The 16,043-nt window shown below is 40.9% G+C and overlaps 1 protein-coding gene and 2 pseudogenes across 1 annotated transcript in view; all 3 read left to right on the top strand.

Moving 5' to 3' along the window:
• The window catches only part of GUCY2C (guanylate cyclase 2C (heat stable enterotoxin receptor)), a 143,662-nt gene that overhangs the window by 66,086 nt on the left and 61,533 nt on the right, over window positions 1–16,043 (top strand). Inside the window, exons 8-11 of the mRNA XM_006888428.1 lie at window positions 1,153–1,288; window positions 3,083–3,168; window positions 9,041–9,152; window positions 14,534–14,615. Of these exons, the coding sequence (XP_006888490.1) occupies window positions 1,153–1,288; window positions 3,083–3,168; window positions 9,041–9,152; window positions 14,534–14,615 (416 nt within the window). The remainder of the gene's footprint in view (window positions 1–1,152; window positions 1,289–3,082; window positions 3,169–9,040; window positions 9,153–14,533; window positions 14,616–16,043) is intronic.
• LOC102859290 lies at window positions 4,549–5,059 on the top strand (annotated as a pseudogene).
• LOC102859693 lies at window positions 5,341–6,446 on the top strand (annotated as a pseudogene).

The following is a 16,043-nucleotide window of genomic DNA, read 5'->3' as shown; positions in this document are numbered from 1 at the left end:
CACTATGAAGCCTTTGCTCTGGACTCCTGTCATGACAAAAATACCTAATCACATATCCCTTTTAAACAGTTTTCTCCCTTGTCTGTTTCAATGCAGTATACATTATTTATCCCATCTTTCTCAGTCTCTCCCAACCCCGATGTCAGTCCTGTTTTAAAACAGTGGCACCATGCAGTATTTGTCACTCAGCATAATGTCCCCCAGGGTCAACCATTTTGAAGAATATTGCATGAGTTCCTTGTTTTTCAATGCAGCGTAGTCTTCCATTGTGTGAATATATTACAGCTTTTCTATCCATTCTTTTGTTGTTGGGCACTTAGGTTGTTTCCAACTCCTTGCTATTGTGAACAAAGCCACGATAAACATGGGTATACATATATGTATGCTTGGGTGGCAGTTATGGTCTCTTTGGGGTATATTCCTAGTAGGTGGAATTTCTGGGTAGACAGTATCTCTATTTGTAACTTTTTGAGAAAGTGCCATACCACCTTCCACAGTGGTTGCACCATTTAACACTTCCACCAAGAGTGAATAAGGGTTCCAGTCTCTACAACCTCGTCAGCATTTGTTGCTTGGAAGGCAAGAATTTTAAAGCTCTGTCTCAGAGACAGAAGGCAAGGATTTTAAAGCTCTGTCTCACATAATTTGGGCAGGTTGCCTGGAAGGACCATTCCTTAAAGAAAGATCTCATGCTTGGAAGGGCTGAGGGTCTGCACAGGTGAGGAAGGCCCTGGATAAGATGGACTGACACAATAACTGGAGCAATGGGGTTAGGTGTGTCTGAGACAATCAGATTAGCTCAGTATAGGGCAGGATTCAAGGCTATTGTTCATAGGGTCCCTATTAGTTGCAGTTAACTTGGTGGCACATAACAACAACACTACCAACAATAACTACTAAAAAGTAATTAGAAGAATGTTGCATGTTGTCTCTTCTTATTGACATTGTTTTTTATCGTCTGGGAAGGATGAAGGTAATAGTTTGTTGATCTTAAGGCAGAATCATGACAAGGAGATACTAAAGAGCCTCTGACCTAATACAGGATTTCTCAAGAGTTTCCTTTAACATTCTCCCTATAACTGCCCTAATTCTCCATTATCTCTTTTTCAAATTTCCCTAAAATCCCTTTAAATGTTCTCTTTTCTCACTTAGGCACAAAATGACTTCGCTCTTGCCTATATGGATGGAGTCTTGCTATTTGGACATATGCTGAAGATATTTCTTGAAAATGGAGACAAGATAGTTACCTCCAAATTTGCTCATGCTTTCAGAAATCTCACATTTGAAGGTACCTGCCACCTAAAAGCAACAGCAGCAGCAATAAGCTAGTTAATCCTTTCTGGAAGTGTGGCAGAATGCTACTCAGGAGCAAGAATAGACAGACTTTGTTCATAAATTTTGGGCATATTAATAGGAGGGGCCAGTCTTTGGAGAAAGACGTCATACCTGGGAAAGTAAAGGGTCAGTGAAAAATAGAGAAACACTCAATGTGGTGGACTGACCCAGTGATTGCAACAATAGCCTGAAAACAGCAAAGATTATGAGGATGGCACAGGAACAGGCAGGGATTCGTTGTTGTTGCTGTGGGTTGGAGCTGACGATGGTACCTAAGAATAGCAACAACATGAGGATTTCCCTTATTTTTGCCAACTTATCTACTTTACTAAATATGATGCTATTAAATCTTAAACACTCTGGGAAACTGTCCTACAGACCAACTGCAGAATAAGCCTTCTTCCCTGGGTCCTAGGGAGTGGTACCATGACCTGAGGGTCTGCATTGATGACAGGTGTAGGAAGAGGTCATGCCTACTCTGAGGAAGCAGGAAAGGAGGATCAAGCAACATAATAACCATTTTCTGTGCTCCATGTTTTGCCAGGCACGTTATGAGCTTTCTTAACGAATTTTATTACATCTATGACAACGGTCAACCATTCCTAAAGACTTGGTGTCAGGAAAAATTTCTCTGTGTCTAGTTGAGTTGTACAATAGGGGAAAGATACTATCTCCTATTTCCCTATTTGTAATTGAAAAATTATGACAGTAATGGTTTCTGTATCATGGTACTTAGGGAAGAGTTTTCTCAGCATTTTATAGTCAGTAAGGGAACTCTGGAGCCAAGCGGGTAGAGAGTTGTGCTGCCAACATAGAGGTGGGCAGTTCAAATCCACCAACTGCTCTAAGGGAGAAAGATGGTCAATCTTCTTCCATGCATTTTAGAGCCTCTGATAAATCACTGAAGAGTCAGCTATGAATTGATTCCTATTCAGAAGCAATGAGTTGTTGTTATAACCAGTCACTCATTTACGGCTATGAAAAGGGCTATGAAAGGGCCAGCTATGAGTTAGTTCCAACTTGACAGCAATGAGTCTGAACAAATAGCTGAACCTCTAGTGGGTTTCTGAGGCTATAAATTACACAAGAGCTTGCCATCTACCTCCTGTGGAGCTGCCGGTGCATCCAAACTTCCAGAGGGGCATGGCTTTTGGGTTAGCAGCTCAACTTCCTATGGACTACGCCACCAGAGCTCCCTTAAAAGATGGTAGAGTTTCTACTTTATCACAGGCTTAGAGAGGTGGAGGGTCAGCAAAAGAAAGTAAGACCCCATAAAGATAGATTAGCACAGTGACCGCAGTAAAGGGCTCACATATTTCAGAGATGGTGAGGATGGTACAGGATAGCACACGATTCAGGTCTGTAGTTCATAGGGTTGCTGTGAGTCATACTCAACTTGACAACACCTAACAACAAACATTCTACTATTCATTCAGTAAATACATTTTGTATCATCTTGGCATTAATTATCAGGAAGAATTAATTGACTAATTACATTTGGTGTCATCCTAAAGGCAAAAAAAAAAAATAAATTCCTTCTAAATAAATATTGTGTCGGATAAAAATGTCCTTGAGAGGTCTTGGTGTCAAAAAACAACGCAGCTACTCTTTGACTAGATCACGAGGGTCAATAACTCATTAAAATAGAGCAATTTAAAATTGGTTTTACTCCCTCTTTCTGGGTCCAACCAGTTTCTTCAGACAAGAAGCCAGTGATAGTCATAAAGTCTCTCTGATTTTTCCCTAGGATACCTGGGTCCTGTGACTTTGGATGACAGTGGTGACATTGACAATACCATGGTGCTTCTGTATACCACTGTGGATACCAAAAAAGTATGTTTAACTCTAAAATGTGGCTCCTAACCGGAAACTTTGGGTGATGTTATTGTATTAAGACTAGTGGAAATGTGATTACTCAAATAGAGGTAATAGTGAAGTAATTGGAGGATATATGTTTAAGATCTAGAATATAGCTTATTAAAATTATGTGACACTTTGGGATATCATCCTTAAGCTTTTTTGAACTTGTGGAACTTCTTATTCAGAATAACTACTCTATTTAATAAATGCATATTATTATTGTTGTATGCTGTTGAGTTGGAATTGATTCATAGCCGGCACTCCAATGAGCTAAAATTAAAAGCTTATCACTATGGGAGCTCTGATAGTCTAGTGCTGCAATCCCAAAGACATGTAGTTCGAATCTCCCAGTTGCTCTGTTGGAGAAGGATAGGCAATCTCCTCCAGTGCAATTTACAGCCTCTGAAAATCTCCTGGAGGGTCAGCTATGAGTCAGTTCCCACTAGACAACATTATGATAACTGGAGAAAAGAGTGAAATTGTCAGTGCTTTCATCTTACTTGGATTCATAATCAACACCATTGGTACTGGTAGTCAAGATATCAAAAGACAGTTTGTGGTCAGGGACTTCTTCAAGTTATTGAGGAGTAATAATATCAGTATAAGGACTAAGAAGCAACTGGTTCAAGTCATGGTCTTTGAAATAATTTGCTATGTATCTGAGAGCCAGACAATAAAAAAAGAGGGCAGAAGAATTAATACCTTTGAGTTGTGGTATTGGATAAGAGTGTTAATATCCTATAGGCTGCCAAAAGAACAGATGTACCTACAGGAAAATGCAACAGACTGTGTCTGAGAGGCAAGGATAGAGAAGCTTTGTCTCACATGCTTTGAGCATGTTGTTAGGAAGGACTATTCCTTGGAAAGAGATATTATGTTTGGAAAGGTGGAGGACCAGTGAAGGAGAAGAAAACTCAATGAGATGGCCTGACATAATGACTGCAGCAGTGGGCTCAAGTATGTTAGAGATGATGAGGATGGCCCAGGGCAGGACAGGGTTTAAATATGCTGTTCATACAGTCACTGTGAATCATACTTAACTTGATGGCATCTAACAATAAGAAGTGGCCTGTTGTGTGCTGTTGAGTCAGAGCCGACCCATAGCTGACTATGCTGCAGATTTTCAGAGGCAATAAATTGCACCAGAGAAGATGGCCCATCGTTCTCCTTTAGTTAGTGGCTTCAAACCTTGTGCCTTCAACAAGCATGCTAGCACACCCTTCCCCTCTGGGTTCTGCGCTCCAGCAGCCGTGGGACTCAGGGTGGGCCCAGAGGGTGAGCTCCAGAGTGCCTCTGGGTTCTGGACTTGGACAGGCGGTGCAGCGACACCACGTGGGGAACTTGTGATTCAAGATGACCAATGAAGAACCTCTTTCCAAAAAGTTTCGACTGAGTGAAACAAACTTCAAAGTTATGACTCGAGATGAGTTAATTCTAAGATCGAAGCAGTATGAAGGATATATGCAATTTTGGAGGGCAAGTACACAGATCTTAACTCTAATGATGTAACTAGCTTAAGAGAGTCTGAAGAAAAACTGAAGCAGCAACAGCAAAAGTCTGCACACAGGGAAAACATCCTTGTAATGGGACTGGCAACCAAGGAACAAGAGATACAAGAGTGTACTACTCAAATCCAGAACCTCAAGCAAGTCCAGCAGCTGAGTGTTCCCCAACTGAGATCCACAATGGGAGACCCAGTGATCAACTTGTTTTTCCTAAAAATGAAAGCTGAACTGGAACAGACTAAAGGCAAACTGGAACAAGCCCAAAATGAACTGAGCTCCTGAAGTTTACACCTGATAGAGGAGTGAAGGCATCGGACTATTCCAAAGAAGTGGCTACCTTGGAGATATTCCCCTTCTAAGAATCTTAGACATTGGAGAAAAGAAAATAGAGCAAGAAACAGAAGTATTATGTCTTCTTAAGAGACAGTGAGGGCACAGGATGGGTGCTGAAGATCTGGGGCCACTCCGCCACAGGCCACCTCTGAAGCCACAGAATGTAGCAAAGGGAACTTCGGGCCCCAGCAGAACTCGCCTGCCAGTGTGGCCTGTCTACCACCACAGGGAGACCTCCGCCCCCTGAGGCTGAGAAGCCTGTGCCTTTTCCCAAGCTGGAGCTACATGGTATTGAGGCCCCAGCCAAATGTCTTTCCACAAAGTATCTACAGCGGTGCAGGGCAATGGGGTGCCTGCCAGTAACAGGGAAACTGACACCGTGAAACTGGTTGAAGTGGGAAAAAGAGAAGGGCAAATGGGCAATCGTCAATCCAACCAAAACTGAAGGTGAGCAGACATGACCTGTGCCCCGGGAAGAGGAGGAGGAGACTTCCTCTGCAAGCCCACCACACCATAGAGAAGATGGAGGAGTTTGTGTATAAGGACTGGGAAGGATGCTGGAGAGTCATCCCATATGATGTACTCCCTGACTGGCTGAAGGACAATGACCTGCTGCATGGCCATAGACCACCCATGCCCTCTTTCTAGGCCTGCTTCAAGAGCGTCTTCCTCATCCATACAGAAACTGGCAACATCTGGACTCATCTGCATGGTTTTGTGCAATGTCGCTTTTTGAGAGTCTTGACCATTCTCAGACCAAATATGTACTTCATGGCCCCACTACAGAAGAAGGTGGTTTTGGAATGCTCTTTCTAGGTGCTGTGCTCTGCCTCAGCTTCTCCTGACTCTTCTTCCACTCCATCTATTGTCATTCAAAGCCTCTTGGACTTTTTCCAAACTGGACTATTCAGGGATTGCTCTGCTCATTATGGGGAGCTTAGTCCTGTGGCTCTGTTCCTCCTTCTACTGCTCACCACAGCCACGTCTCATCTCCCTCTCCATTGTCTGTGTCCTGGGCATTTCTGCCACTATTGTGGCTCAGTGGGATAGACTTGCCACTCCAAAGCATTGGCAGACAAGAGCAGAAGAGTTCCTGGGACTTGGCTTGAGTGGTGTGGTACCCACCATGCACTTTACTATCACTAAGGGCTTTTGTCAAAGCCACCATGACTGGTCAAATGGGCTGCTTCTTTCTCATGGATGTGATGTACATCACCAGAGCTGGCCTTTATGCTGCTCAAATACCTGAACACTTCTTTCCTGGAAAGATTGACTGACATATGGTTCCAGTTTCATCAGACTTTTCATGTCCTGGTGGTGGCGGCAGCCTTCATATACTTCCATGGGGTCTCCAATCTTCATGAATTCCGTTACAGCCTTGAAGGTGGCTGTACTGATGACTCCCTTCTCTGAGCCTTCCCACCAAAGGGGTGGAGCAGGAACTTCCCAAGTGCTTTTAAAATAACTTCTTTGCTGAAATGAGAGGAAGAATCTGACTTGTCTGTTTCTAGAAGAAACCTCTTAGAGAATTCAGCTTCTTTCATATCCCCTGGACTATACTTCCTTGTCCCTAGCTGGGAAGGGAGTGGGTGGTCTAACTTAGCCATCCTCCTCCCCAGCAAGGCGACTCGCCCCCTCACAGAGACAGTACTTTGATGCTCATCTTGAGACTTTACTCTCTCTTCCAGCCATTTTGGGGGGGAAAATGATAGAATGGTACTCTAGAAATTTCGTTTCTGGAAAATGTCCTTCCCTTACCCCATCCTTACTTTGTAACCTGGCTTATAACAGGCCCTCCTTTTTTGTAGCACACTTTTCAAAAACAATAACCTAGTCCAATCTTTCTAGGGCCTGGATCTGCTTACACAGCAGGAAGAACAATGCTCTCAACTTTCACTTAGCCTGGCTGTGGTCCACATTCTTTTTAAATTTGATTCATTCTCTTAAGTAAAGATTATCTTAAACATACACTTTTACAACTTTTATAACTATCACAATTTTTTTAGCTTTTAAATTGTGATGAAGCTAGACTTACTACTTTAAAACAAAACTACACTCTTCTTTTTTTTAAAGAACTTGTACTACTCTTGTTATCTTTTTGCTTAACTATAAAATATTGACTGCCCTTTAGTGTTTCTGGGTTATTTTATGTAAAAGCAAATAAAAGATGAGAATCAGAATGGACATATATAGTTGGCTTCTGGGCTAGTAAGATTGGAGTGTTATAAGGAGATGCTTTATTCATATATTGGAAACAGTATTGGCATCCACTTCCTTAACAACATGCCTTTGGAAACTATGAACATTAGAGAAACAGCAATAGCTATAGAAGAGGGTTCAGATCTTTTGTTCATAGGGACATTGTGAGCTGTACTCAACTAGATGGCACTTAACAATGCTAGTGTTAAGAATCTGTGCTGCAATCTCAAAGGCATGCAGTTCAAATCTACCAATTGCTCTGTGGGAGAAGAATAAGCAATCTCGTTTCATACAATTATTACTTCTGAAAACCCACGGGAATGAGGGTCAGCTATGGGGTTGGCTCTGACACAATAACATAACAACAATGCTGTATCAGTAACTGTATACTTTATGTGTATATTTGGAGAAAACAGATTGCTTATTAAAACAACATGGGGATCGAGAGAAAATATTCTATAGCTGGGACAGTTATCAGTTAAGACTCAATAAGTATATGTTTTCTATTTTCAGTATAAATGCAATTATAAATTCTATTCTTAAGGGAAGAACACAGTCTGAAAAAATGTGAAACTTTGGCAAAAAAGGGTAGTAATTATCTGTTTTACCAACTTGAGGGAATGATGGTAAATCATTTGAGGGAATGATGATAAATTTAGAAGGATGATAATTTTTCATGATCCTTACAATGCTAATTGAGTATAAAGTGAATTTCACTCACTCATTCTTTGCCATTGAGTCAGAACCAACTCAGAGTTGATCCTCCAGTAAGATTTGGGGTAATTGAGGGGTGATTGCACATCTTTTCCCCGATGAGCTGCTGGCAAATTTGAACAGCCAGAGAAGTGTAGCTTTTGTATTGACAGTTTAACTCCCCGTGACTATATCACAGAGCTCCCATATACTGAACAGCATATATTATATTCTTATATATTCAACTCCTATTCTATTCTATTCTATTCTATTCTATTCTATTCTATTCCATTCCATTCCATTCCATTCCATTCCATTCCATTCCATTCCATTCCATTCCATTCCATTCCAAGGGGGGTGTCTAGTGACCTAGTGGGTTGCACTGCCCTGCCAAAGAGAGGAGATTTAAATCTACCAGCTGACTCTTGGGAGAAAGCTGGGTAATCTCCTCCCAGACAATTTACAGCCTCTGAAAACCTGCTGAAGAGTCAGCTGTGCATTGGTTTTGACTCAACAGCACAAAACAAACAAAACTTATATTAATATTACTTTGGCAGATTATGTGAAAAAATAATCTTTTGTTTTAGGTGCCTCATTAGTGCCTTGTTTCAGAAAGTGCACTAGAGTAAATAGATGGAGCTCCCTAAATAGATGAAAATGATAAGAAATTTATATAATTGATGGAACTTAAATACAGAATTGCTCTAGTCCACTTGACATGTACAGATATGATACAGTGGATTTTGTATTTTCTTACAGATCATTTTCAGCAACAGTTGAGTATTGTGGAACACACTGGCCCTTCTCTTGTCAGCTAGTCATTTAATTTCTTTTGACCTATGTTTTAATATTTGTGAATTACATACTGGAACCAGTTTTCCAGAGACCTAAAGGATCAGAATGGCAGTCTGTAGTTATAAAGAGACAGAAAACTTACTGGTCCATGTTCATGCTGATGCCCAGGAAACAGAACCCAGGTTAACTCTTGGGTGTTTCACTGAGAAGTCTCACTATGAAACACCACTGTCATTGGGCAGGATGGCCAAGCTTGCCAGAAGTTGATCAACACAGTCTTTTCATCTTTTTTCCTTCCCTCCCCCCATATCTTTTCACAGTACAAAATTCTTTTAAGCTATGACACCCGTAAAAATAGTACTAAAGAAGTGGATGTGAGTCCTACATTTATCTGGAAGAACCATAAACTTCCAAATGATATTCCAGACCGAGGTAAGATAAACTTAATGAACTTTCTTACAAGGAAATTTATTTTCTGATAAAGAAGACTTTACAAATGCAATATACAATTACATTGTGTTTTTAGTTGTTGCTCCCTCTCCCCCTCATTTGTTTAATTTTGGTTTTTCTATTGAATTTAGATTTACTAGGTATGTAAATGTGAGACCTTATTTCTCTGTACAGTAAATGGTATAACCTGAAACCAAACCAAAGTAACCAACTGACATTGAGTAATTCTGACTCACACCAATGCTCAACTGCTTTCAAGGTTGTAACCCTTTATGGGAAGAGACCACTCATCTCTCCCACAGGACAACTGGTGGATTTGAACTACTGACCTTTTAGTTAGCTGTGTAACATGTAATTAATACTATGCCAAGATGACATTATGATTAAATACTAAAAACATCATTCTCCTAATTTAACCAGGAAAATCTGCTGACAGGGACCTCACCAGAGTGCTGAAAAGCAACGATGTTAGTTTAGAGACTAAGGTATGCCTAATCCAGGCCATGGTCTTCACAATTACTTGCTATGCATCAGAGAGCTAGCTGGACAATTACTAAGGATTACAGAGGAAGAATTGATGCCTTCAAATTTTGGTGTTGGAGTAGAGTCTTTGAACATACCATGGACTGCCAAGAAAAAAAAAATAAGTCAGTCTTGGAAAGGATGAAACCTCTCCAAGTCTCTCCTTAGAGGCTAGGATGTTGAAGCTCTGTCTCACATACTTTGGGCATATGTCCAGGAGAGACTGATCTTTAGAGAATGATATGCTTGGAAGGGTGGAGGGACAGCACAGAAGAGGAAGACCCTGGATGAGACTAATTGATACAATGACTGGGTCAATGAGGGTTGGTGTGTCAGAATTAATGAGACTGGTTTAGGATAGGGCAGGGTTCAGTGCTGCTGTACATAGGATCAATATGGGTCACAGGAGACTCGAAGGCAAGTAACAACAACATCATCTTAAAAATGGGTCCTGTGCTCTGACATAGCTTATCCTACAGAAAAAGAACTTTTTTATTCAAAAAATGAGCAAAGGAACACGTACTTATGAACAAGTCTCATAAATCCTCCTGTTGTCAGGAGTTGCCAGTCTTGGGGGGGTGGAATATAATGTTTGGAAAAGTAGAGGATCAGCAAAAGAAAGGAAGGCTCTCAACCAGGTGGACTGACATACAACTATGAGAACGGACTTACACATGATTATGATTTTGATCATGATGATGGCACAGGATCCAGCAAGGTTTCAATCTGTTGTTCACAAGGTTGCTGTGAATCGTAGTCAACTCAACCACACCTAACAAGAAGTAAGGGATGTATTCTTATTCCAGCTACTTTTGCTGTGATATCAGAGAGATTCTCCAGCACTCTTTTGTTTTTTCATTTCAAATTCTCAACATCAGCTTGTATTTTGCATTGCCTCATTTTTAAATTATGCCTTATTTGATCCAGACTTTCTGGTTGTTTCTCTATTCCTTCCCCCCCGCCCCATGCTGAATGAAGAAACTTGTTGTTGTTAAGTGCCATCAAGTCGTAGAGCACTCATAGCCACCCTATGAATGAAAGACCTGAGCACTGTTCATAGAGTTTCAGGAGGCAAGCCATTTCAGAAGTAGATGCCTCTCCTGCTTCCAAGTTTGTTTTTATCAGGAAGCTCCACCAAACATTGCCCACCATGGGTAACCATTATCGCATTTGGCACATCAGTGTCACAGTGTTTAGCAACACATCGACCTTCCAGCATTTTATACAAACTATTCCTTAAAATTCACTGCATTTTTCCTCTTTGAAATGGATAACTTCCTATTTTAGTAGGGCCCAGTTGTTTCACGAACCATAACTTCCTTGTACAGTTTTATTATTCTGGTTATCTTTCTCAGCCTACTCTTGTTTTTCACCAGACTGCAATCCAATGTCATAGTTTTCAATGCTTCCTAGGGTTGAATCCAATTTTTATTGACTCAGTTCACTTCCAAAGACCTCTCATGTTATTCCTCCTATACAACTCTGCCCATGTACTGTTGCTGTTGTATACCATAGCATAAGAACCAACTCATAGCTGATCTTCTAGTGGATTTTAAAAGGCAGTTAATTATACATGAGGAGATTGGCCATTCTTCTCCCCCTGAACAGCTGGTGAATTTGAACCTTGTGTCTTTGGGATTGCAGCTCAGTTTCTTACCACTAGGCCACCAGAGCTCTCTAGTACCTGTGTACTAGTTATCTAATAAGTGAAATGATTTACAATCTTCACTGACTATGTCTCAACAACCTAGAAAACTTCCCAAAAGTACAATGAATATTCTAAATCATCCTCTATCTGTGATTTGTACTTAAAAATCATTGTTCTTTGTCTCTGTCTGTTCACCAGCAACTTAAAAGTGACACCCTGATGGGGCTATTCACGACCAAGATACACCACTCTGGGAGAGGATCAGAGAGTCAATCCAGCTCAATTTTATTTGGGACTGCAGTACCCTTATATACAAGAATATAAACAGGAAGACAGGATAGGGTGAGCTGACAGACGTGGGACATGTGGATTGGTTAGGAGAACCTCAGCCTTTTGCAGACCACTCCCAGCTCAATAGGTGGAGCAGCCACCTTCCCAGGTGGCGAGTTTTCTCAAGCCGGTACAGCCAAAGACAGGGGAGCTTTCTCTACCCCGTATTAAAGGCTTGCACTTATCCGGGGCTTAGGCGATCTGTCCTGGTTAGTGGCCCTCCCTTCCTCCCCAGTGTTCCCCAACAGTTCTTTTTTTCCTTGGGTCCTCTGAAAGGTATATTGGTCTTGAAGGTACAAGCGGATTTCAACTGCTAAATATATTTATTTGTTGGAAAATGATTTTTTACTTGTAACTCTTTATTGGTAAAGAATATTGAATATATGCCATGAGTATACCTTGAAAAAAGTACTGCCAGAGGTGAGGATGGTGAGATTTTGGTCATGTTATCAGGAGAGGCCAGTACCTGGAAAAGGATACATGCTTGAAGGTCAGCAAAAGAGAGAAAGACTCAATGACGTGGAATGACACAGTGACCACAAAGATCAGGAGACCTCTGTACATAGAATTGTTATAAATCAGGGCAAATTTAATGACACTTAACAATAACAACTTTTGATGATTCCTCTAAGGAAGAAAAGAATGTATAGACTGTTGTTGTTAGGTGCTGTTGAGTCAAGTATGACTCATAACGTCTCTATGAACAAAAGATCTGAACCCTGTTCTATCCTGTGCCATCCTCACATTTCCTGACACACAAGAACCCACTGAAGTAGTCGTTGTGTCAGTTCACCTGGTTGAGGGTCTTCCTCTCCTTAACAGACCCTCCACTCTTCCCAACATTATTTCCCTCTCCAAGGAATAGTCCCTCCAAGCAACATGCCTAAAGTATATGAGGTGAAACCTCACCATTTTTGCCTCCAAAGAGCACTCTGGTTTCATCCTCTCCAAGACTTATCTATTTGTTTTCTTTGTTTGTTATTTGTCTGTCAAGTTACTGTAGTGAGATAACTTAGGGTTGCTGTGATACTGAAAGCTGTGTCAATGATGTGTCAAATGCCATTAGGGATTTGCCATGGTGGACAGGCTTTGGTGGAGCTCCCTGATAAAGACAGACTAGGAAGCAGGATAGGCTATCTACTTCCTAAATAACAGGCTTTTAATAACCCTATGAACACTAAACAAAGAGAATAGTTATAGTAATGCAGTGGCAGAGCCCAGATTGGAAGTCAGTTGAAATGAGGAAAAACAATAACAAACATAATTTAATAATTATAACATGGAATGAATGTAGTTTGAATGTTGGAAAACTGAAAATTGTTTAAAATTAAATGGAACACATAAACATTGACATACTAGGGATTATTGAGATGAGATGGACCAGCTTTGGCCACTTTGAATCAGATAATCATATGAGGCTCAACATCAAGAAAACAAAATCTCACCACTGGGCCAATTGGCAGCATCATGATGGATGGTGAAGAGATTGAGATTGTTGGCAGCTTCAGTTTGTTTGCCTCTACAATCAAAGTTCTTGGTACCAGCAGCCAGGAAATTAAAAGACAAATCACATTGGGAAAGCCTGTTGTCAGAGACCTCTCCAAAGTACTGAAGAGTAACAATGTCAGTCTGGAGACCAAGGTGCACCTGATACAGGCCAAAGTCTTTGCAATCACTTGTCACGCATCAGAAAGAGAGCTGGACAATGAACAGGGATGATAGGAGGAGAATTGGTGCCTTTGAGCTGTGGTGCTAGAGAAAAGTACTTCTAAGAGAATAAATAAATTCATTCTGGAGAGGGTGAAACCAGGCTGCTCCTTGGAGGACAGCATTCTGAAACTTCATCTGACATATTATGGACATTTTGCAAGGTGGGATCAGTCCTTGGAGAGGGACATCATGCTTGGGAGGGTGGAGGGACAGCGCAGGAGAGGAAGACCCTCAATAAGATGGGTTGATTCAGTAACTGGGGTCATGAGGGTAAGTGTGTCAGAAAAAATAAGATTAGAACAGGGGTTAGGGCTGTTGTACATAGGGTCACTGTGAGTTGCAGGTAACTCAACAGCACATAACAACAACAACAACAACAACATGCTATGCAGGGAATGAAAACCAGAAGAAGAATGGTGCTGCATTCATAGTAAAAAGTCAGTCAAGTTCTGTCCTGAAATACAATGTTGTGAGTGATAGGATAGATAATAGCCATATGCATACAAGGAAAACCAGTTAACATGACTTTTATTCAAATACACGTTCCTACATCTAGAGTCAAAGTGGGAGAGATTGAGAATTTTTACCAGATCTTTAGTTGAAAGTGTCCAAATATGCAATCCAGATGCTTTAAGAATGTACAGACTGTAGGGTAGCTGAAATTAACTCCCTTCCTCTGGGCACACTCTAAGCACTTTGTTTCAGAGTGAGGACATGAGACTTTTTACCTTTTATGGAAAGGATAATAAAAGATGAAAATCCTCAAAGTCTTTTATTTCCTTCCTCGCCCCCCAATTCTCTCCCTTCATATTTATGCAAATTATATTAAACAAACTATACTGATGACTAGTTGTTGTTTGGTCAACCATGACTCACAGTAAAACCCTGTATGTGTCACCATGAAACTGTGCTCCATAAAGTTTTCAGTTACTGATATTTTGAGGAATAAATTTCCAGACCTTTTTCAAGGTTGTCTCTAAGTAGACTTGAACGTCCAACCTTTTGTTTAACCATTTGTATCACCCAGTAACTCTATTATATAACTAGAATCTTTGAGATTCTATATCAGTTATATAAAAGAGTTATAATCTTTTGTTCTCTTTTCAGAGATTGTTTCTAATGAATGCATTTGTCACTGTCTTTTCTCCCACAGGCCCTCAAATCCTTATGATTGCAGTCTTCACCCTCACAGGAGCTGTAATCCTGGTCCTGATCATTGCTCTCCTGGTGCTGAGGTACCACTTCCTCTATCCTACTCCCGTTCATCGCAGGGAGAGAAAAGAATGAGAGAGAAGAGGGGAGGAAGGATGGGGAAGGTGGGAAAAGAAAGGTGAGGGAGAACAGAGGAAGGGAGGGAGAGAAAATATTTGTTGATGATATTAAATGTCCATAAAGAAGTCCCTAAAGCAATCATAGATTATAAAGGCATTCTATATCAAAGTATGTGTATGTATGTGTGTGTGTGTGTATCTATACACCGCCCACCTCCCCCCAAAATACAAAACCTCACTACTAACAAGTTGATTCTAACTCAGAGCAATGACTTAGGTGATAATAAAACTGCCAAGGCTTTAAAAACTTTATCGAAGCAGACTGTTTGACCATCATCAGACTTTTTGTTTAGCAAACAAATGCTTTGCTCACCATACTCCCAGGGCTCCTTTCATCTATAATTCAAGAGCAGAATATTATTACTGAGTGGGTAGATTAACACTTAGGAGACAGAGCAACTTGACCTGCATTTCTCTGATGTACCAGGTGATGGGATGATCATTAGGATTTGAGGGCGTGTGGGAGAAATGATGGTGATAAATGCATTAGAAACAATTTCTGATAAATGTGTTATTTAGCAGCTTACACATACAATTTAGATGTGTTTTCTTAGCTAAGCTACTGTGAGGATTTAAAACAAGAGATGTTTAGTGACTACCACATAATCAAAACTCAGAAAAATTATTTTCGTAGAGTTGGAGCTGAACCTCTGGCAAATTTTCAGAGGCTATCAACTGCACTGAAGGAGTCTGCCCATCTTTCTCCTGAGGAGCAGAAGTGGAGTCTAACTGGACCCTTTTAGTTTTAGCAGCACGACTTCCTATGGCCTATGCCACGAGAATTCTCAGCACATAATGTTTTTTGTTTTGTACCATAGAGTCAAAGCCAAACCATCGCTGACCCTCTGTTGGGTTTTCAGAGGCAGGTAATTGCACAGAAGATGGACAAACTATACAATACAGAAGGGAGCTCTGGTGGTCTAACAGATATGGAGTTGCCCTGCCAGCCCAAAGGCAGGCAGTTCAAATTGACTGTCTGCTCCTTGAAGAAAAGATAGGCAATCTCCTCCTGTGCAATTTGTAGCCTCTGAAAACACGTTAGAGGGTCAGCTATGAATTGGTTCTGACTCGATGGCACATAGCAACAGAAATAGAGTGACTTTAAAATTTCCCCAAATATTAATAAAATACTTTCCCACATAATGTTTTTGCTATGTGTCATTGAGTCAGAATCAGCTCATAGCTAACACTCCAGCAGTTTTCAGAGGCTATAAATCACACAGGAGGAGAATGTCCATCTATCTTCCTTGGAACAGCAGGTAGATTCAAACTGCCTGCCTTTGAATCAGCAGGACAACTCCTTACCACTGGGCCACAGAGTAGCTATTTTAT

Source organism: Elephantulus edwardii, unplaced genomic scaffold, assembly GCF_000299155.1.
Source record: "Elephantulus edwardii isolate Elephantulus edwardi_28Jun2011 unplaced genomic scaffold, EleEdw1.0 scaffold00067, whole genome shotgun sequence".
In the NCBI taxonomy this organism is placed as follows: Eukaryota; Metazoa; Chordata; class Mammalia; order Macroscelidea; family Macroscelididae; genus Elephantulus; species Elephantulus edwardii.
This window is presented reverse-complemented; position numbering and strand designations above follow the sequence as displayed.